At 41.8% G+C, this 22,353-nt stretch overlaps 1 protein-coding gene across 1 annotated transcript in view; it reads left to right on the top strand.

The window, feature by feature from the left end:
• Nucleotides 1–22,353, top strand: part of HCN1 (hyperpolarization activated cyclic nucleotide gated potassium channel 1) — a 316,701-nt gene that overhangs the window by 169,556 nt on the left and 124,792 nt on the right. Inside the window, exon 3 of the mRNA XM_090037188.1 lies at nt 7,917–8,078. Within this exon, the coding sequence (XP_089893314.1) occupies nt 7,917–8,078 (162 nt within the window). The remainder of the gene's footprint in view (nt 1–7,916; nt 8,079–22,353) is intronic.

Raw genomic sequence — 22,353 nt, 5'->3', positions numbered from 1 at the left:
TTTTCAAAAAAATGGCCTGAATTTCTTTCTGTCCTTTGTGCAGATCACTTGTGGTGAAATAAGTAAGATTAACTTCTAAACACTTCTGTGTCTTTTACCTAATAGTTGTTACATTTTATGTATTTAAGGGGGGCTTGGGTAAAATTTAATTCATGAAAGTTTATAACCTACCTTGTGAAGAGTAGTATAATGGCAAAATATTATTTATCATTTCTCTTGAACAAATTACAATTTGTTTTCTAGAAAATAGAAAATATAGACTAAAAATAAAGGATATGATTTGATTTCTTGAAAGAATTTTCTGTACTAGAAAACAAATGTAAAGGGTCAATGCAAATCATATGAACAAATGTTCATCTGTCACACCTTCAGACACACCTTAACCAAATAATTTTGGACCCAGATTTTCAAGAACCTGAATCTTATTAATTGGTTTACTCCTGTTGATACATGAACCTGCAGCACCAGGATATCAATGGGATGGTGGCAGTTTATTTTTAATTAAAGTAGAAGTGGTCAACTACTTCAGCTTGAGGGCCGCTTATGAGTTTTGGTGAGCTGTTGAGGTCTGCAAGGGTAGCTGTGCCCCCTGACAGTTGCCCCACCTCCTGGTTGCCATCTTCAGACCAGAAGTTCTGCCCCTAACCCCTGACCTTTGCCATCAGACATCCCTCCTCTTGCCCCCAGAAGTATTCCTTTCACGGGGGGGGGGGAGTTTGCCATCTTGGAACCAGAAAAAAAACAAATTGCATACTAAAAATCAAACATATACTATAATGTATTTAAATTTTACTTAAAAATATATTTTTGTCCTGGTTTACTTGTGTTTGCATAGTACATAGAGAGGTAATTGCATAATAGCTAAAAAATAAAGCCTTACTCTGGTATATTGTGAATGGGGGAGTGTGTGGGGTGTGGTTGGGGAATGGGTGTGTGTGTGTGATTGTGTGTCAGGTTTGTGAGGGGGTGTGGCTGTGTGTGGAGGGGTGGAGGATATGTTGGGGTGCCCTTATGTGTGGGGGTTGTGGGGGCAGGGTGTGGGTGTGTGGGATTTGTTGAGGTGTGAGGGAGGGTGAAGGGGTGTAGGGACCCCTCCAGACACACTTCTCCCCATGATCCAGAGCCCTTGCTGACAGCAGTGGCAGCAGGCAGTGGGCCGTCAGGGTTCTCATAGCTCACTAGGGCATGCAGCTCTGGCTAGTTCCAGAAGCTGCATGTGGCAGTAAGGAACAGAGCCAGGTCAGCCCACATCTATTGTGTGAAGCTCCCCATGGTGCATGTGCAGCTTCCACCACTGACGTACTACCAGGGGAAAGCCCTGTGCGATGGAGCCAGTAGCCTTTCCTGCTCCCTGCCACTACCTGAAACTGGCTGAAGTTCAGCTCCACAAGCACCCGGGGGTCCTGCCACCTGCTACTGCTGCTGCTGATAGTGGCAGGGTCTGTATGCCATGGCAGGGAGTGTATAGGAGCATCCCCACACTCCCCCACCCTCTCTCACATGCCACTAACCCTGCACACCCACACACTGCCCACCCATACTTCATACTCCTGCTGCCCCCTGAGCACAGACCCCAGGCTTTGCACTCCTGCCAGTACCATGCTCCACTCTCCCACCCAACTGCAATCTCCCACCCTGCCTGCCACTACTTCCCTTCCTGGTCCCCAGAGCAAGCACTGCAGCAGGAACAGGAGGAGAAGTTTCTGGGCTAGGGACAGACATTACACATAAACTGGTTTAAGTGATCAGAAACTGGTTTAAACCTAACAGAAGAGATGTTCAGTGCACATGAACCAGTCTGAAAATGGCTGAAACCACTTTGAGATAAACCAGACTTAACTGATTTGGGTCAAACCAGTTTATGCAATGTCTATCCCAGGCCCCTTGCTGGTTTAAGTTAAATCAGACACCCCCAGCATCCTGGCATGCTCTCTGGGCTGGGTGGGTCTCTCTGCTCCACAGCAGAGATAGCCACTCCCCTCCACTCCCTGTCTGCAGCTTAGCACAGACTTCAGGCATCCCTGCTCCCCACTTCCCCTTCCCATTCCCACTGCTTTACAGACACCTCTCAGCATTAGCTAGCAGACCACAGGCTGGCTACAGTCCATGATGTGGCAGATGGGACAAAGGGAGAATCAACAGGTAGCTGGTAATGTCCCTCTGTTGTTTTCACTGAGTTAGGGCTGAAAAACACTGTTACCAATTCCATGCTGGGCTCATCAGAAGGGGGGAAACCCCTCCCTAATTAAAATATCCTGTCTGGGACTGACCAGGCCCCCCCTTCAGCTCAGCACTGTGCAAGAGAAGGGAGAGCTGCTTTAGCACCCCCCAGCTTCTAGCCTGACCCACTGCAGGCATGTGCCTCCATGTCTGGGATATCTGTACAGTTACAAAGTGATTTATCCTAGCCAGGTTACACTAACCTGCAAAGATTGAATCAATTCAGGCTCAGGCCTTTTGAATGTCTGTCCCTATCCCTGGAGGCCAGGGAAGCCAAGCAGGTTGCCCAACAGATGTAGCAGTGGCAGCAGCAGCCCTACCTGGAAGCTGTGCATGCTGGCTGGGCCAGGACCCTGCCATACATAAGGGTGGGAGCTGTGTTGGCTCGATGGGGTGCAATTGGTGGGTACCAGATGAAATTGCCTGACGAGCCGTATCTGGCCCATGGGCCATATTTTGCCTGCCCCTGAATTAAGCGTTGTCAAACTTGTAGTTCCTACCTAACCCTTTTTCTCTTGTTCAGAGTTGGTTGACCTTTTTGATATGGTAAAAAGTCTATTCTAGTTAGAAAGACTTCTCAGCAATGGGGAGCTTTTAGAGTTTTTCTATGTGGAAAAATTAAAACATGTATTTTTAAAATGTTTTGAGAAAAATGCAGTTTTCAGTGAAAAACTGGGAAAACAAAATGTTGGTGATTTCACTCCTTCCTTTCCCTACTTTTTACTAGTTACCATTTTGCTGCTGGAAAAGGGAGGAAAACAGGCAAACATGGAGAAAGTGGGGAACATCGAACATCTGAAAACTTATTTGTCTATGGCTTTTTCAATGTTTTGTTTGTGCTTAGCTTTTAATTAAAAGTACACAGAACATTTGAAAATAATACAAATTTTCTCTGGAAGTTTTCATTTTAAAGCAAAAATTCATTTTCTGTGTAAAATGTGTAGTGCTGATTTTAGGTATTTTTATTATTGTTTTGATACGTGTACTTTAAGGTAATTGTGTAAAGGAAATAGATCAGGGATAGGCACTGAAGATATTATAATATACAAACAACAGATTTCTGAAAATAAGGAGTCAAATTGACAAATGAATGAACAGTACTATTGAAATCATGAAATAATTGATATCCAGATAATGTCTAGAAAGCAAGAGCATTTTATAATATTCCATTATCCTGACTGTTAACAAATAAAGTCATTCTCTGAAGGAAAGGCTCCACAGAGAATGAAAGGTTGGAATATCATATGCTGATTATTCACTAGTCTTATTGTGTTTGGTTCATCTTGCATCATTGATCTCATAATGCATAAGCATCGTTGTAAAAGCAAATTGCTAAAGAAAGATGTGGGGGGAGGGGAGAGAAAGGGGCACGACTCCAAATCAAGCCACCCAAGTGACAGCTTAGGCCTTAGGGTAGTTCATTCAAATTCTGGTCATTCGAATAGTTTTGCAGTTTGAACACACAACCCCAGACCTGGCCAAAACTGTTTTGCTCACTGAGGCTGCAGTGTGATTACACCTTTTTTCAGCTATGTAGTGCTTGTTAGGGCTGTGCAAAGCTTCAGGTGGTGATTCGATCTGGAGGGATTCGGCTCAATTCAGTAGCCAAATCTCTGAATCTGAATTGAATCAGAGGACAAATTAGAAGGTCCGAATCAATTCAAAGCTCTCCGAATCTTCAGAAAAGATTCGGGGAGCTTTGATCATTCCAGTAGTCCTGGACGGCTGTAAAAGGGAGCTGCAAATGGACTCTGCTTGTAAGTACTAGGGGCGAGAGAGGGGGGCTGGGGGAGGGTAGAGGGACCATGGGGGTGACCCCTGTCAGCCTCCCTGACTCCCCACACTCCCCCAGCCCCCCTGATCCCTGCCTGCTCCCCCAGCCCCCGCCCACAGCTGCCCCCACCCCTGTCCCAGCTCCCAGCCCTTTTAAAAAAAGCCCCAGTGCTCACTGGGTGCTGCTGGGTTGGGGGGTGATCCCTGCTGTCCCCCAATGCCCCACTCTGCATGCATGAGCCCCCCATACCCCCTCTGCTCCTTCAGCCCCACCACGGGGCTGAAAAAAAAAGAAAAAAAAATGAAAGCCCCCCCAAGATTCACTGTTCCTGCAGCAGTCTCAGGTCTTTGGGGGCTTGTGCAGAGTCCCCCATGTGGCGTGGGATAGTGGGGGGCAGCGGGATCGCCCCCTGCTGGCAGGAGCAGTGAGTCTGGGGGGGGGTTGTTTTTTTTCTTAAAGGGCCAGAGCTGGCCTGGCTGGGGCACCCATGGGGGGACTGGGTGAGCAAGAGGAGAGCCAGGGGGGGGCTCATACAGAGACCCCCATGCAGTGTGGGGCAGTGGGGGGCAGCAGGGATCGCTCCCCACCTGGCAGCACCTGGTGAGCCATAAACTATAAGTAAAGTAAAACATCCTTAGTTTGACAAGAGGGAAAAAGAATTTGGGTAAGCCATGACATTTTTAATAATATTATAAGCATTCCATAAAAACTGGAATCTAGAACTAATATTCCAGAAGGGCGTAGCTGGAAAAAATGCTTTATACTTGTATGTAGTATCTGGCTATGTATCCATGCCCTATTAAATAGTCTTTGAATATCATATTTATATATTTATTATAACAAAATAAGGCCAACAGAGTTATGCCTCAGCACTTATATTTGCATGTGTTTAAACATATAAATAATAGAACCTCTGCATTCAGTTTGGCTATTTAATGGTTTGCATACAATGCCTTTCTTCACATGAGTTTTGTTGTTCACAAATACAGAATTTGTCACCTACATGTAAAAATAATTTTGAAATACTTGTCTTGGATTTTTTTTTAATTGAATGGATTGCAAAGGCAGAAGACACCATTTTGATAATCTGATCTGACCTCCTAATATGCTTTTTACTATATAACATATGAAGTTATGATCTAAGGGCAAAAATGTGTACCTTGTCTGTGAAAATGAACAGGGGCTTAGTTAACATAGTTGGTACTTCATCTTAGGTTCAAATATTTTTGTAAATCCAGTCTAATAATACCTAATATTTATTACTTGTCAGGATTTATAATGTTGCTCTAAATATGTGTCCACATACCATCATTCATTATGTAGATAGTTCATTATTTTCAGTATTACTCTGTTATTCCTCTTTCTTCCTTACTTTGGGAAGTGGGTGGGGTGGGCAGGGTACTGAAAGAACTTTCCTTTTCAGGATTCTTTCCCCCACACCTCCCCGGCACTGTCCAGAGCTGTTTGTGGCTTTTCCTTCTCTTTCTTTGTTATTGCTACCTGCAGAAAAGTTCAATCTATATGCCCATGGGAATCTGTTGCTCTTCTTTGGCTTTAAGGGCTTTGGTTTCCTACATAAATTTTGGCAGAAAATTGTTCTATCTAAAACTGCTTTGAAATATCAATTGGACAAGGCATTTTTACCTCCTAACTGTTGAATGAGGTTCATTACAGCACATTTTACAGTAGAGTTGGCTGCATTTCAGCAGTGGATGGAATGATTCACAAATAACTATATTTTTGTTGATAGTATGGAATATGCTTTATGATTCTTTTTGGATAAAAAGTGCAAGATAAAGCTAAAACATTATTGTTATTCTGTATGTCCGTTTAATTGAATGTTGATGCACATGCTGATTATAGCCAACCAACTTATCCACAATAAATTGTTAAATGTATGTGGGGCATGTGGATGGATGGATGGATGGAAATTTCATTGTTAGGGATCATTTGGATGCTGCCATTTTTGTTTAGAAGTGAAGGGATTAATTGAGCAAACTATATTGTTATAATGAGTTGACAGAAACTGAAATGCTACAGGTATTTAAAAAATTACAGTACATTAGGAAAATTGATGGTGTTTAATAACTGACAAATGTACACTTCCATCTGTGCAGTCTAGTACAGTGGGGTGATGTTTGTACACCGAATTAATAAAAAGTGCAGGGATATGATTTTAAAGTCAGCTTCTTATTCTTCCTGTGATTTTTGGCAAGAATAAATATTGGCAGAAGGGTTTGAAATCCAGGTTTTCTGCCTCATGGATAAGTCAAGCTCTCTCTCTGTGGTGCAGTAAATCTTGAATTATGTGTCTGCATAGTGGCCCAGCTTCATCAGGAGGCATGGAAAGTGCCCTCCCTATCCCAGAAAATGCTGTAGTCAGATGTTCAGAAAACTCAGGGGGTGAGAGATATAAGTTTGGTCAACCTCTACCTGTTCCTTCTCACACCATGTCTAACTCCAGGATCTGGGACAGAAGTTCAATAAACCAATTTAAACTAAATAATTTAAATCTGATACTATATCCATCCAGGTTGTCTTAAACTGGTTTGGGCCATTTGAAGATGGTTTATGTGCACTGAACTTCTGTTGTGTTACAGATTTGAACTGGTTTCTGATCATTTATATCAGTTTATGTGTAATGTCTGTCCCTAGTCCAGCAGATAGCTTTAGGCTGAGAATTACAGTCTGGCATAAGCGCCTCCCTGTGACTGAATCTATATGGCATACTATCCCTGGCAACAGTACCATCAAATACACCATACTGCTCTGGGTGAGATGCCTCCCAGACTTCATAGCAATCTAGCTACATCCACAGATAGGTTTGGGTGGGATAATAAGCACCACTGACTGACAGAGTCAGATAGGCTTCCTGCCTGTGTGTAGATGAAGTGAGGGGCATGTGTGCATGACACTTTAAAGTGGGTTAAATGCTTTTGCACCGCTTTAATGGTGCTGGTGTTTGTACATGTTGGTGACATATTGTGCAGTAATTCCAGCCACTGTAGCAAATTCAGTGATGATGCGCCTTAAATGACTAGGGGTGCAGCAAACTAAAACTCCTCAGCTGCTTTACAGCTGTGGAGTGAACCACCAAGCTCCGTGCAGCTCAGGGGCTCTGCAGGAAGCCCATGCAGGCAGCCTAACAGCATCCCAGGAAGGCAGGCTCTGCCCAAGAAAAAAAAAGCAGAGATCTTTTTTGCTGTTGTTCCTGGAGCCTGCCTGTCTGCCTGTGCTGTGTGAGGGCCTGGTGCTTCCCTCCACAGCTGTGGTGCCCCCTGGGACCACCCAAGCCAGGTGTCTCCGGGCGGGTGCTGCCTGAAAGGGGGCCGTTGCTGCTGCGGAGGGAAGCACCAGCCCCCGCCAGCCCAGGGACTGCTCTTCCCACTGGCAGCTCACCCTCCCCTCCCCACCACCAAGAGGCAGGCAAGTGCATGGGCATGTGCATGACACGAGGCTTTACTTGGCTAATTTGAAACAGTGTTTTTAAAAATCCACCGCTTTCATTTATGGCCTCTGTTTCATGTACACACACCTCCTGAAATCTAATGCAGCTCTGCTGCTTCTAGTTAAGGAGGAAACCATATGGAACAGCATTAGTTTAGCATGTAGACATGTCTTTCATCATGTGACTTAGGCATTTGATTTAGTCACCTAAGTAGTCTCTTCAGTGTTTTCTTGTCACTTGAGAGGGCTCCTCTATACTTAAATGCTGTTTTTTGTGGATCGTCTTTCCCCATGCATTAGTATTACTATTCGTAAAGCACTTTCAGATCCTATAGGAGTGCAAAGTATATAAGACATATGGTGATATGATTGTGTACAGGACTGCTTACTCTTCTTTGGTCTGTTTGTATGAGAAGAAAATGAGTTATATGACCTGATTTTAATCACATAAATCACTTCTGATTTTTTTCTGCAGATTTTCCATATGACATATGATCTGGCAAGTGCTGTGGTGAGAATCTTTAACCTGATTGGAATGATGCTGCTTCTATGCCACTGGGATGGTTGTCTTCAGTTCTTAGTACCTTTACTTCAGGATTTCCCACCAGATTGCTGGGTGTCCCTAAATGGTATGGTTGTAAGTATTGTTCATTTTTCATTGTGTTTCCAAATGTTCTTTTTGATTATTTGTAAACTGTTAGTTTAAAGCTTTAATGAAACAGTAAATGCAATACACTGCATTGTGATACACTTAAATTCAAGGTTTCCTCTTTTTTTTTTGGATGGTTGACTACTAATTTGAAGTATGTTTTATAACACTAGCTACCAAGTCACAATTATAGTAATTTTCCAAGTCTGAGCCAATCCAGAAATATTTCAGTTTTAAGGTCGTCTTTACCTATCAATCCTCATTTTCTTAGCAAGACACGAGAAAGGAAATTCACTGAGGGTATAGGTGCCTTTATGGTTGGAGCTGTTTCAAAAAGAGACTATTCCAAAACGCAGAAGCTATTATGCTTATTGTTTCTTGCGGACCAGCTGGGAACTATACAAATACCACAGTCACTTCAACTTTAACTCTGCTTCGTTCAGTGCTTAGTTGATGTAGCTGTGTTAAAGTTGGAGAAGTTTTGCTGTTCTTGTATTGTTCCCAGCTTCCCACAAATAATAATTAAAACGTAAAAGCTACTGCCCTTCTGAAATGTTCTCCTTTTAAAATATATGCATGCCCATACTGTGAGATTTAGCAAGCATTTTCAGAGGGTTGTTGATAAGGCCTCTTACCTATGTATAACCCAGTTTTGCCCTCAGTTACATAAATGAAAATCTTTTGGCATGAATTAGGATCTGGCTTGTTTAGTTTAGCAAAACAAGGTTAGAGTGAATATCATTACTCTTTATAAGTATATTTGGGGATGAATATATAAGAGAAGGATAAAAGCTATTTAAGTTAAAGGACAATATTGGTACAAGGTCGTGTTTTCTAGGCTGTTTGGAATGAATGGTTCCTGTGAAATCAGGGGACTAGACTGTATAGCCCAGGAAAGCCCTTCTAGTCCTTTAGTCTTAAATCATGAAGACCTTGTCTAGTCTCTTCTGCCGATTTTACTCAAAGAATATTCCCACTGGAATTTTTCTAAGAAAACAATGAGAAAACCTAGAGGATTTACATCAGGAAACATTGTGTGTGTGTATGTGTCTGTGTGCATGTGAACTGCTACATTAAGGATAAAATGTGGTTGTATTTGTGCTACTCCTCCAATGGAGCTGGTGTAGTTTTTGCTTGAACCCTGGTGTTCATTCTCCTATCCTTCCAATTGATATGGAGGATTTTCTGAAAACATTGTTGAAAGTAATATCCAAAGCTTTCAAGTGTTTCCAATATGGCATCCAATTTTCACTCCCATACAACAGGGTATGGATTACAACAGCCTATATACAAGACATTTGGTTTGGATCTTGATGTCATGCTCATCAAAGACATGATTTTGAAGATGTCCACTGGCAGATTTTATCTGGTGCTGCGTATCATCATCTATGTTTACTTTTTAAGAAAGGAGGGGGACATTTTCAACCTTATTCAAGGATTACCTTCTAATTGTAATAAGTGGAAGAGCAGCTCATTCATTTGGGTCAGGTTGGTAAAGTATCTGGGTTTTCATGAAGTTGACAGTGATTCCAAGCATTTCATATGCTTCAGAGAAGCAAATAAGAGTGCCCTAGAGCTCTTTAACTGAGTGGGTACTCACAACACAGTTGTTAGTGAATTGAAGATCAGAAATGGAGGTGTTGGTTATCTTGGATTTGGAAGAAGTCATGAAGAAATATGATAATGGTAACAAATTTTGGTGGGCATCCGAATCTCATCAGGTTCTTCCACAAGTCCTCTCTCGATTGAATCACAGGTCAGTGAAGGCCATTACATGCATTCAAGCATGGTAAGAATGCTTAAACATTCTTGACTGTATTTCACTCAACTCAGTCTCTGTGGGTTTGATATACAGTTCTTTTAAAGACTTTTTTCCTAGCTCACATTCTTATTAGAAAGAAAAGTAGATGCAGAACTAAAATGAGTCACTCACCATTTACTGAGACCATCATTCTGTGAAAAGGAAGGGAAGGCAGAATAGAAAGAGCTGGACAGATCCAAGTCAGAGAAGCAGAAGAAGAATGCCATTTCTAGAATTTGAGTTTAAAAGCCAACAAAGGAAACTTTCCAGCAAAATAATTCAGGTTAGATAAATCAGCATCATCCAGCAAAAACCCACTTCATTGGAAATCCCAGTAAGTTCTGTTCCTGAAGAAACAGAAGAATTCCTTTTCAAAATGATCAAAAGAAAACTGAAATGAGATTTCAGAGATTTCAAATTGAAATGAGCACAAATGTGAAACTTCTGAGTGCTCCTTTTTTTCTTTAACACACCTCCTTGTCTGTTTAATTTTTAAAAGACTTATTCCTAAGATGATGTAAGCCACCCACCCACAAAAAAATTAAATAAAAATTCTACCATAAATCATTCTAGAGAACATACTTTCAGCCCTCTCCAAGAATCCTATGAAACAACTGGCTTTTGAAGCATGCTGAATCTCAAATAATTGCTTAAATGTTGTGTAGTATTACAGAAATGTATCACTGTGTATTGTTTTTGGTTGTAAGGTTAGATATATATTTCACTGCAGTGCATTTCAGAAGTCCATTGAGTAAAGCTGTCAGTCATACAGACAAGTAGTTGCTGACATCAAGTAACATCTTAAATGATAAGCAACCTTATTGTGCAGCTTTCCTGACAAAATAGTGACATATCTTCAAAAATGTAATTACTATAATAGGAGTGTGTCACCAGGATGCTGACTGGCTTGTCTTTGCATTCTGCTGTATTCTTGAATCTGCTATGTGACATCTTTTAGACACATTGGAAAGCATGCATTTTTCAACTGGCCTGCACAAAAAGTTTTCATTATAGCTGGGCAAACAAAAGTACTGTATGACCATGTAGTGACAGGAAAATAAAAATACCCTTTTCAAGGTTTCATTAAAAGGGGATGGGCCAGCACTGCAATGATTAAGACCCAACTATCCCTATTTCTGTTATTTTTAGAATTGGAAAAGGAGTTCCCTTTAGCCATCTTTTGTTTGAGAACTGTGTATACCCTCTGGGGACCACATGACATTTCTTTCTGCTAGCACTCATCTCTGAATTGAACCACTGCTCCTTCCTGGCTGAACAGAGACAGACAGTCTTCTAGAGAGTTCTCAGTATTATTTCTCACTTAACTACAGCTGCTGCTACTGCAAGAAAGAGTGTGGCCCTTCTCATAAGCAGCTGAGCAGTATTGAATCTGGAATATGTCTCAACATTTTGGTCCTAAAACAGACAACTTTTTATTTTGACAGTTTTGTGTCATTCACCAATTTTTTTCATATATATATATATATATTTTTTTTTTTTTGCTTTCCTCTAGTCACAGTTGAAGCAGTGACTAGGATGATACCAGTAATCCATACTCATGTACTCAGGTTCAAACCAGTTGCCAGATTCTCAGCTGAAAGGGAACTTTATCTTTGATCAGCTGGGACTTTGGTTTTGTTTTATTGGTTTTTTTCCCCATCCTCTAGAGCATAGGATATGGACTGCCTGCTAGGATCATCTGAATGTAAAATTTAGCCTCTTGTGATGTATAGGAAGCCAAACACTGGGGTTTAACTCTTTATCTGGAAAAAACTGCTAAATACAAGTTTCTGTAATCGCAAGGAGTTAAACCTAAACATGATTATGGCATCCCAGTTTTCAGTAAATCAAGTGCTGATTACTTACAAAACATAATCAATTTTGAGTGCTCTAAAGGCAGAGATTTCATGGTAGAAGATGACTCTGCAGCATTACTTGAACCAAGTTAATGGGACCAAGTATAATTTGGTTATGAATGGCAGAACTGAGCTTCCTAGTTGCAAGCCAAAGCAGATAACTTAATGTTACAGTAAGGATGTCTACATGTTGGTATCATGGAGAGTTACCCCAAGTTACCAGTGAATGCACTTGCATACTAGACTCTACAAAGCACGGGATTGTGCATGCAGAGAAAACTGTAGCTCCAAAACTAGGAGCGATATAGCCATATCAGCATGGTACTGAACCATGGCACTAGTAATCCCTCTTACTCAGCAGAGCTAATGAACTCAGGCACAGCATCACACCAAAGTGGCTATACTATTTCTGGTTCCTTAGCTAATGAACTAGTTCAGGTACAGTCCTACCTTCTGGTACAGTCCTATGTTCTATATGTACGTATACATAAATGCATTTTGGTACCGTACTACCTTCTATATATACATATACATACATACATACACACACACAAATAGGTGTGTATGTGTGTATGTGTGTGTATGTAGAAAGGGAGAGAGAGAGAGACATACCCTAAATGATTTAAGGGTACGTGGTGTAGCCACTATACCAAAGGAGCTATACTACCCATGCTCTATGAGTTCTTCTGCCCTTAGTTCCTTTCTCTGTAGTTTGCCCATTAGCTGTGCTCAGCCTACATTCTGCAAAAACCCATTCTGGAAGTTTTCACCTGAAAGCAAAGTATTAGTTATAAGAGCTGGCATTTCAAAGTGCTCTAAATTCTACAAGCGTGCTCAAATTGTACTTTGGAGGCATTGTCAAGAAAAATAGCAGTAGTTAACTAGAAGGAAATTTTTTGGTAAGCAGCAGCATTTTGTTAACGAAATCATGCTCCATTCTCTTCACTCTTTTGCTGAACAATATGACTGAGGATTGAGAGAACAATAGAATAGAGCATGATCAATGAAAAACAAGTAGCTTAAACTCAGTATAAGTATGATAAAAATGGTTGTAGAGTATTAGGAAGCACATATAGCACAACACATAATATAGTAACCCCAGTTCTGAGTAATGGCATAAGATTAACTTAGAGTAATTAGGAACTGGGCCATTGCTGTAAGTGAACACAGAAAATCAGAATGTTGAATTATGAAAAATAAACATGGACAGAAATTGCAGCTTACTACAATTAGTTATTCCAAGCTATACAGGAAAAAAAATGTATTGGTGTCACCTCTCAGGCTAGGTATAGACATTAAAAAATCTGAAGATGGAATTAAGCTAAGTTATGCAGTTTTGTGTAAGCAGCGTAGTTTAGATTGGTAGCAAACAGAAAACACAATCATCCTTTATTGCAGGATGTAAATCTTAGAGTTCTGCCATTTTTAAACCAGTTATGTATGTTGATCTTATGTTCTTTTATGGGTATAGACCAGTTTCCCATCAAGTATACCAGTAAAAGTGTAACGTCTGTGTCTGGCATCAGAGTCCTATAGATCCTGTGAAAAGGAGATCAATAGCAGATCCTAGAAAAACTTTTGTAGTAGCCTATTTCAGAATTGTTTTCAAACTCCAAATGACATTCCCAGCACAAACTGTGATAGACAATTCAAACAGTTTACAAACTAAAACATTTTAAAATGATACTTTTACCAATCCTCCGCCCGCCCACTCCCACCAGATATTTATTATTCTGTGTTCAAATGAGAATCGTACTTAAAGTATCATAGGGCTATTTCCCATTAACAATTCTTTGCCAAATCAAGCCAATGGGTAGAATGAGGATTGCTAAAATGGGAGCAGTTGATCAACGAATTACCAACATATAGCTCCCCACTAAATTAAACTAAATTAAATTTGTTTTAATTTTCAAAAAGATCAAATAGTTTGGAAAGTAGTGAGATTATTTTGCATATCCATGTGCTAAAATAGGGATTAATTTGGTGAAGGGTTTCCTGAAATACAGTCCTTTGCCAACTAACTAATATTAAATGTTTAAATTCTTTTAACACCTACAAGGATGGCAATATTATTCCAAAATTGGTATTTCATAGCAGAAGCCAAGTTAGACTTTGGGACTGGGGGGAGGAGAACGCTTATTGAGATGAAAGGGTGATTTTATTCCTCTCAGAGATCTTGTGTTTGTATTCATGTACATGCAGTGCCCTGATTCATCTAAAAAAATACTAAAATTCATCTAAAATTCATCTAAAAAATACTAAAATTCATCTAAAAAATACTGAGATGAATGGGCTATTGTATACCTCTGGGATGCTTGTCTGCTGCACAATCTGTACTTCTTTCTTTGTTAGCTCCTGGAAAGTGGAGGTTGGGTTTTTTTAATTCTCCCTTGCTGCATCCGTCTGGCTGAGTATTCTTCAAAGATACTGGTTACTAACTTCCATCCTTACCATGGTTTTTCACCACTACTGCAAGGGTGAAGAAGAGGGTAGACCTGGTAGGTGACTGGTAGTAAAGTATTCCACACAAACCTCCTTATGTGCTTCTACAAGCATCTACACTTTTGTACTCCTTGCTATTAGGCCTGTGTGAATCGGCAGTGATCCAATCCAGCTTCAGATCTGGCCATTTCGAATGGCCGCGATCCAATCTGGAGCTCTGGACCGGGTTTCTGCCTCAAACCAGCTGAAGCAGCTCTGAAGCTTTGGAGCCACCTCGGAGATCCAGCCATAGGGTATAAGGGGGAATCAATGAAATATTTATAACGTTCTTGTTTTTTGTCCCATTTGGATGAAGCTTGCAGGGATGGTAGCTTCTGCTGAGAGCATGAAACCTGCAAAGTTTCAAGAAGATCAGTGCTGGGGTTTGGGAGGAACTGTACCCCAAATTGTTGAAAGCCAAACTCACGTCATGCCTATGTGTTACAATATGGGGTCAAAACTGCAGGGCTGGTAGCGCTTACTGAGGCCACAAAGCCTGCCAAGTTTCAAGGAAATCGGTGCAGGGGTTCGTGGGGAACTGCACCTTAAGCTGCAGAGAAGCAAAACTCGTGTCATGGGTGACACTGCGCATGTTAAGGCACAGCAGGGTGACAGCTGCAGGGATGGTGGCCCCTGCTGTGACTCCTGCCAGCTGTGGAGTAGATCGGTGCAGGGGGGTTCTGGGGCCTGCACCCCTAGCTACCGACAGACAAAACTCCTTCCAAGACTGTCTCTGTCTTGGGGCAGTTGATTGTCTGTATTGATTCTTTCCTCTCCTTAGCCTAGTTTTGTAGGTGCTAATTGATGCTTGTTAAGTCATAGTTTCATAGTAGCTAGGGTCAGGAAGGACCTGAACAGATCATCTAGCCTGACCCCCTGCCACAGGCAGAAATGAATGCTGAGTTCACAAGACCCCAGACAGGTGATCCAACCTCTTGAATTTGCCCAAGGTAGGGGTGAGGACCACTTCTCTGGGAAGTTGGTTCCAGATTTTGGCCACCCTAACTGTAAAATATTGCCTTCTGATCTCTAATCTAAACCTATTCTCCATCAGTTTATTACCCCAGGTGGTGCTGAGGAGAAAAGGACTCCACCTATTTGCTGTTGATTTCCCCTGATGAGTTTGTAGGCAGCCACCAGGTTCCCCCTCACCCTCCTCTTGCTGCAGCTGAACAGGTTCAGATGCCTCAAGTCTGTCCTCATAGGGCCTGTCCTGCTGCCTTCTCACCAAGCGGGTGGCCCTCCTCTGAACCTTCTCCACGTTGGCCACATCCTTTTTAAAGTGCAGCGCCCAGTACTGGATGTAGTACTCCAACTGCGGCCTGACCAAAGTCACATAGAGGGGGAGTATCACCTCTCTGGATCGTCTTGAGATGCACCTTTGGATGCATGACAAGGTATGGCTGGCCTTGCTGGCTGCGGTCTGGCATTGGCGGCTCATGCTCATCTTGGAGTCAATAATTACTCCAAGATCCCATTCTGCCTCTGTGCTTTCAAGCAGTGAACTCCCCAGCATGTATGTATGCTGTGGATTCCTTCTCCCAAGGTGCAGCACCCTGCATTTATCTATGTTGAACCCCATCCTAATCTCGTCTGCCCATTTTTGTAGTCTGTCTAAATCTATTTGCAGCCTCTCTCTCCCTTCAAGTGTGTTCACCTTGCCCCACATCTTATGTCATCAGCAAACTTGGACAGTGTGCTTTCCACCCCTTCATCCAAGTTGCTGATGAAGATGTTAAACAGTGCGGGCCCAAGAACCGAGCCCTGGGGGAACCCATTCCTCATGTCTCACCAGGTTGAGTACAACCCGTCCACCACTACACTCTGTGCCCCATCAGCCAATTTTTTACCCATCAATGCCACAGTCATTTAATTTATTGATGAGGACTGGGTGAGAGACAGTGTCAAAGGCCTTCTTAAAGTCTAGAAAGACTACGTCCACGGCAACACCATCATCCAAAGATTTAGTTACTTGATCATAAATGGCAATCAGGTTGGTCAGGCAGAACCTGCCTTTGATGAACCCATGCTGATTGCCCCTGAGCATGATCTCCCCTGCTGGTCTCCCACAGATGTGCTCCTTGATGATTCTCTCCAAGATCTTCCCGAGCACCGAGGTGAGGCTTATAGGCCTATAGTTACTTGGGTCCTCCTTCCTCCCTTTCTTGAAAATTGGGACCACATTAGACAGTTTTCAATATCCCAGCACCTGGCCAGATGACCATGAATGCTCATACAGCCTGGCCAAGGGCTCTGCGATGACCCCTGCCAGCTGCCTCAACACCCTTGGGTGGAGGGCATCTAGACCTGCAGATTTAAAGATTTTAAGTCATTATGTAGTAGCTAGGTCCTGTGTATTGAGCTGGTCCCCAAGTCCCTGGTCCCTGAGTTACCTACTGAGAACTGGCTTTCATAGAAACTGAGTTAGTAAAAATCAATGCAGCATTGCTGTATTTTAGAAAAGCAGGGAAAAGTATGGCCTGCAATGTGTTTGTATGCCTTGGGTTGAGAGAGGAAGGTCCAATACCATAATCACTATGCTTAATTTTAAGCATTAATATTACACATTTCCTCAAATAATTAAAGATATTTCTACTACTATCTAAAACAGGCAAGGTAAAAATAACTCTAGATGACTTCCTGAGGTCCCTTACAAGCCCTACTTATTCTATTATTCCACATTACATTGCTACTAGATGGAATCAGTCAAATCTGGGTGTCCATTTTCTGTTGGAAGTGAATAATGAATATAACAAAAAGGAGTTATGCAAAACTTAGCCTTAAATAATAACTTTAGAAAAAAATATTATCGTCAGTTATCTGAGCATATTCCAAATTTCCTGTAAAATATACACAGGCTTACAAGTATGCACAACACATCAGTAAAAATATAGGACTTCACACCAGAGGCAAAGAGAGGATCTAGAATATATTATTTTTAGGGAGTTCTAGCATTCCAAAGATGCCTGTATAACCTTGATCACAGAAGGGGGCAGTGTGGGGAGGAGGGGAGGCATACAAAGACGTAACTTGTACAGTCTTGGTAAAATCTAAGTAACTGTTGTAAAGCTGAGAACCAGTTTTGTTTTTCTCTTCATTGATCATGACACATTGAGTTAAATCAGCAGTGTTCTCACTTGCCCTATTCCACCTTCACTTGCAAGCTTTGAATAAAACTTTGGCATTGTAATTAGCATGCATTTTCCTTTAATACTAGCCATTCCTGAACACAGTCCATAACTGCAATAAAACAGAAACTTTCTAGATCTTGACACAACAGTAAATAGATTGACCCTTAACCAATAATGGCTGAATGAAGGAAAGAAGACTGAAGAAATTCATTCTGTGTAGTTATATATGGTTACAGGAGTAATCAATAGACATAAGAGCCCAGGATTTTTACCTTAAAAATATCAATCACAACACTATTATTGTATTTGGATATTCTACTTCCATAGAATCATACAAAATTAGGGTCAAAAGGGACCTCAGGAGGTCATGTAGTCCAACCCCCTGAGAAACCAGGACCATCCCCATTAAGTCATCCCAGCCAAGGTTTGTCTAGCTGGGTGTAGGATGGAGATTCCACCTCTCTGGGTAACCTAGGCCCTGCTAGTGAGAAAGTTCTTTCCTAATATGTCCTAAACTTTGTTGCTCCTTGTTCTGTCATCTGACACCACTGAGAACAGTCTCACTCCATCCTCTTTGGTACCACCCTTCAGGTAGTTGAAGGCTGCTATTAAATCCCCTCTCAGTCTCCTCTTCATCAGACTAAAGAAGCCCAGTTCCCTCAGCCTCTCCTGAGAAGTCACGTGTCCCAGCCCCTGAACCTGCTCTCTGCTGGATTCTCTCCAATTTGTCTACATCCTTTCTGTATTGGGGAATCCCAAACTGGACACAATACTCCAGATGTGGCCTCACTAGTGCAGAAGAGGGGAAGAATCACTGCCCTTAACCTATTGGCAACACACCTACCAATGCAGCCCAGTATTCTGTTAGCCTTCTTCATAAGAAGGGCACACAGTGGGCTCATATTCAGCTTATTGTCCATTGCAACTCCCAGGTCCTTTTCTGCAGAGTTGCTGCTTAGCCAGTCAACCCCCAGCTGTACCCCTGCATGGGACTGTTCCATCCTAAGTGCAGGACTTCACATTTCTCCTCATTAAACTTCATGAGATTACGTTTGGTCCATTCCTTGTATTTGTCAAGGTCTCTCTGAATCCTAGCCCTACCCTCTGGGGCACTCCACTTGATACTGGTTGCCGGCTAGACATTGAATAATTAATTACTATCCCCTAAGTCCAATGATCCAGCCAGTTTTCTGTCCACCTTACAGTCCATTCATCCAACTCACACGTCCTTAGCTTGCTTGTGAGAATGTTGTTGGAGACTGTATCAAAAGTTTTGCTAAAGGCAAGGTACATAACATCCACTGCTCATCCCACATCCACAGAGCCACTCTTCTCATCATAGAAGACAATCAGTTTGATCAGGCATGACTTGCCCTGGTGAATCCATGCTGACTGTTCCTAATCACCTTCTTCCTTTCCAAGTACTCTTCTTGTTTCATTAGTGTCACAGTCAACCTCTGATAAGGGTATTATCACTGACCTTTTTCCAGAAGCATTTGCTCTTCATAAATGTGCTTGAAATTCCATAATTTGAAAATTCAGGAGAAAAATCAGCAAAATTAGTACCATATTTACTCATATATCATGCCCACTGTTGCCTCAAAAATTAGTCTTCCAAAAGTGGGGTTCATGTCTCAAGCAGGGAAGCTGATTTTTTGCACAAGAATAGAAGCACCCTGCTTTGATACCTGCTCTACTGAAAGTTTAAAACCAACTGCCCAGCAGCAGCTTTTCTGCACAGCTGAGGGAGTCAATTGAATGAACAGCTCAGTGCTCTTCATGCCACATATGTTAACAATTGTTTTTCATGTTTAATTGTCTTGATGTTCCACTAATCAAATTAACTTTACTTTTGGCAATGTTGTCTGATAGCTATACCTGCTCTGTCCTCTCTTATTTCACAGAAGCTTGTTTTCAGAATCGCAGATGAAGATAGGCCTTCAACAGCAGCCAAAGTTTTAACTTTTGCTCAGCAGGAAAGAGAGGTTGACAGAGCAGATGATTAGGATCTGATGCTTCTCTATGCAGCTATCCCCCTGAAAAAATCTTCTTCTACATTATGCCTTCCAAAAATAAGGTGCTTGTCTTATTTGGGGCATATGATATATAAGAAAGCATTACAATTGCAGAAAGGGTCTCCAGTCCCGTATTATTCTAATATTATAAAAGCCTACATCTGTGTCTGTCTGTCCATAATGCTTAATTCACACTCTGATTGGCTGACAGAAACATCCAATCAGAGTGCTCCAAATGAGGGGGGGTACCGCCATGATTCCAAAGCTGTGCTGAGGACTGGACAGAGGGTGACTCAGCTCCACCACCCCACTCCCTACAAGAGGCAAAACAGTGGCAACATGTGGCGTTAAGTGGTGGTACTCCATCTCATCCCCCTTCCCTCCCTGCCCCCACATCATTCTTGATGGCCGTTGGCTAGTATTATAATACACCCACAAAATGCAGACCCATGAGAAGCCCCTCGGCTATAGTGTCACACAGGTGCGGCCTGCTCGCTCAATTTTGAACACCCTTCACCTAACATTTTCTATGAATTTGAATTCTTTTGGAAAATTTCAGCCAAAATTATTCCACCTTTCGTATAGAAAAAAAGAAAAAAAAAAGGAAATATACCTTATTTTGCTCCTGCTAAAAAATTCTGGCAACCTCTTTTTTGAAAACCTCTCAAGCCCTGCACCAGGCACTTAAAAGTTGGCAAGATGTACTTTTTGTGTTCCTTTTGCCATTCCTATGGCAATTTGGCCATAAGTGAACAAATTATGAACTGCTAAAAAAGTCACTTTTTGCACATGTGCACTAAACGCTTACTGGAGTTGGGCAGCTAAGTTCCCCAAAATTTTGCACTGGTTACCCTCTAGCCAAGAGCTGCGCAAAACTTTCTTTTTAACTACAGCTGTGAACTACTACTGGCCAGACTACGGCTAGGCGCACACATAAAAAAAAGGGAGCTAGAGAAGTCTAAACAACCAGCCTGCTAGAGAAGCTGCTTCATTTAATAGCAGAGGGATAAGCACAGGCAAAATGAATAGATTGGTACAAGGAGCCTTGTGTACTGGGAGTGAAAATTGGCAAAGGATTAGCAGAGGGAATGGGAGTTGGAACAAAGATTGGGGCTGGGTGGGCAAGGATCTGTGGCTGACGCAAGACAGTTATTGGGTTCAAGTGAGGATCCATGAGAGACCGGGACTGACTAGGAAAGAATTCTGGCATTGGTAAGTGGTGGGCAGAGGAGGTGCTGGGAAGAGGCAGATCTGACAAGGAGCTGGGCTCAAGACGGAACAGGAAATAGCTGGAAAAAGAGACTTACAGAAAGGGCCAGGGAGGAAAGAGAGAATGTGGCAGTGGGAGGAGACACAGATTGAACAACAAGCTGAGGGAAGAATAATGAGAGCATGGGGGGACAGGAAATATTGCCTACTATAGTTTGGAGTAGGGAGAAAAAAATAGAAGTTAAATGAGTGTCAGGGCAAGAGAACTGTGGGGAAAAAAGGAGCTAGGCAGATGGGGGAGTGATTGAAAATTGATTGGCAAACAGACTGAGACTAAATGTCAAGATGGGGACTCATTCAGTGCACAGGATAATGCTAGACAGGTCATTTAAACCAAATGTTTCCCTGGCAGCAATGACATGGGCACCCAAGAAATGAAAAATACACAACTTGAACTCTTGGGATCAGTACTACAATCAAAATCAGTGGCACCTGTTTTAAACATATGGAGTACCATGTAATGCTAAGTATTTATGAAAAAGTTAGGCATTGGGTGTCTCAAATTAGGCACCTAAAATTACTACTTGTATATCTCTCTCTAAAATGGGAGTTAGTAGTATAATATTAACCATAGGATCATAAGAAAGTAGGGATTGGACTTTATAGGGTTATCTAGTTCAGCTCCTCACTCAGGGCAGGTTCATCCCTGATGAAACTAAGTCAAATGTCTGTCCAACCTACTCTTGAAAATTTCCACAGGTGGCAATTCCAGAACTTCTCTAGGTAGCCCATTTCAAAGCTTGATCATACTCATAGTCAGAAAGTTCCTCCTAATCTCCAACCTAAATTTCCTCAGCTGTAGCTTTGACTCCTGTCCCAATGGCTACTGAGAAAAACCCATCTTCACACTGCCTAGGATCACCCTTCAGATATTTGAAGACTCTTATCAAATTCCCTCTCAATCTTCTCTTCTCCAGATTAATTCACTTTACATTTTATAAGAACCCTGTAATTCATCAATACTTGTGATATGTCAGGCACTACATTGATGGCCGTCAAAGAAAAAGCTCATAAGGAAATTCCGTCATCAGACCTATGCTTGAGCAGTACAGAAGACAGTTGGCCACACATGAAAAAGAGACAAAATAGTTAATAGCTGCTCATAAAATAAGTACAGTGTTCATCCTGTACACTGAAAGAGTAAGTGACTCCACAGAAAAAATAGTAAATGACCAGGTAGTTAAAAACCATGTAATATGTCTGCATGAGGCACGAAATTATGGAGGGCAAAACGTACATTTATTCTTGAATTTATTAACTTTTGGGTATTTGACTTTGCATTCTCATTTTATTTTACTATAGTTTTTGTATATATTACTACATAAAAACAGTGTGGATTCTAGATTATTATAATAATTGATTACCTACTGCTTAGGTTAACATCAAGCTTATCTGTAAATCACTCTTTCATTTTGTGCAATTTGAAACACAGATCTGGCACAATAAAACCCCCAATTTCTGTTCCTTGCAGTAGGATGATTAGTTTTCTACGAGGCCCTTATGACAGGATGAAGTCCCAGGGGTGGCCTTGATGCCATCTGGTGACCTCATGTTTCCTGCCCTGCTCTGGGTCTCCAGCTACCCTCCCTTTTTGCCCTCTCACCTGCCATGACTTGTTGTTATTATTTTATTAGGAAAAGGGAGGCTGCCTAAGGTTCCAGAATGAGCCTTTGACCTACTACTCTATGAATTCCTCATGAAGTCTGAGGA

This window comes from Crocodylus siamensis, chromosome 3 (assembly GCF_052110815.1).
Source record: "Crocodylus siamensis isolate JL-2025a chromosome 3, ASM5211081v1, whole genome shotgun sequence".
Taxonomy (NCBI): Eukaryota; Metazoa; Chordata; order Crocodylia; family Crocodylidae; genus Crocodylus; species Crocodylus siamensis.
Note: the sequence above shows the minus strand (reverse complement) of the source record. Positions and strands in the feature narration are given on the sequence as shown.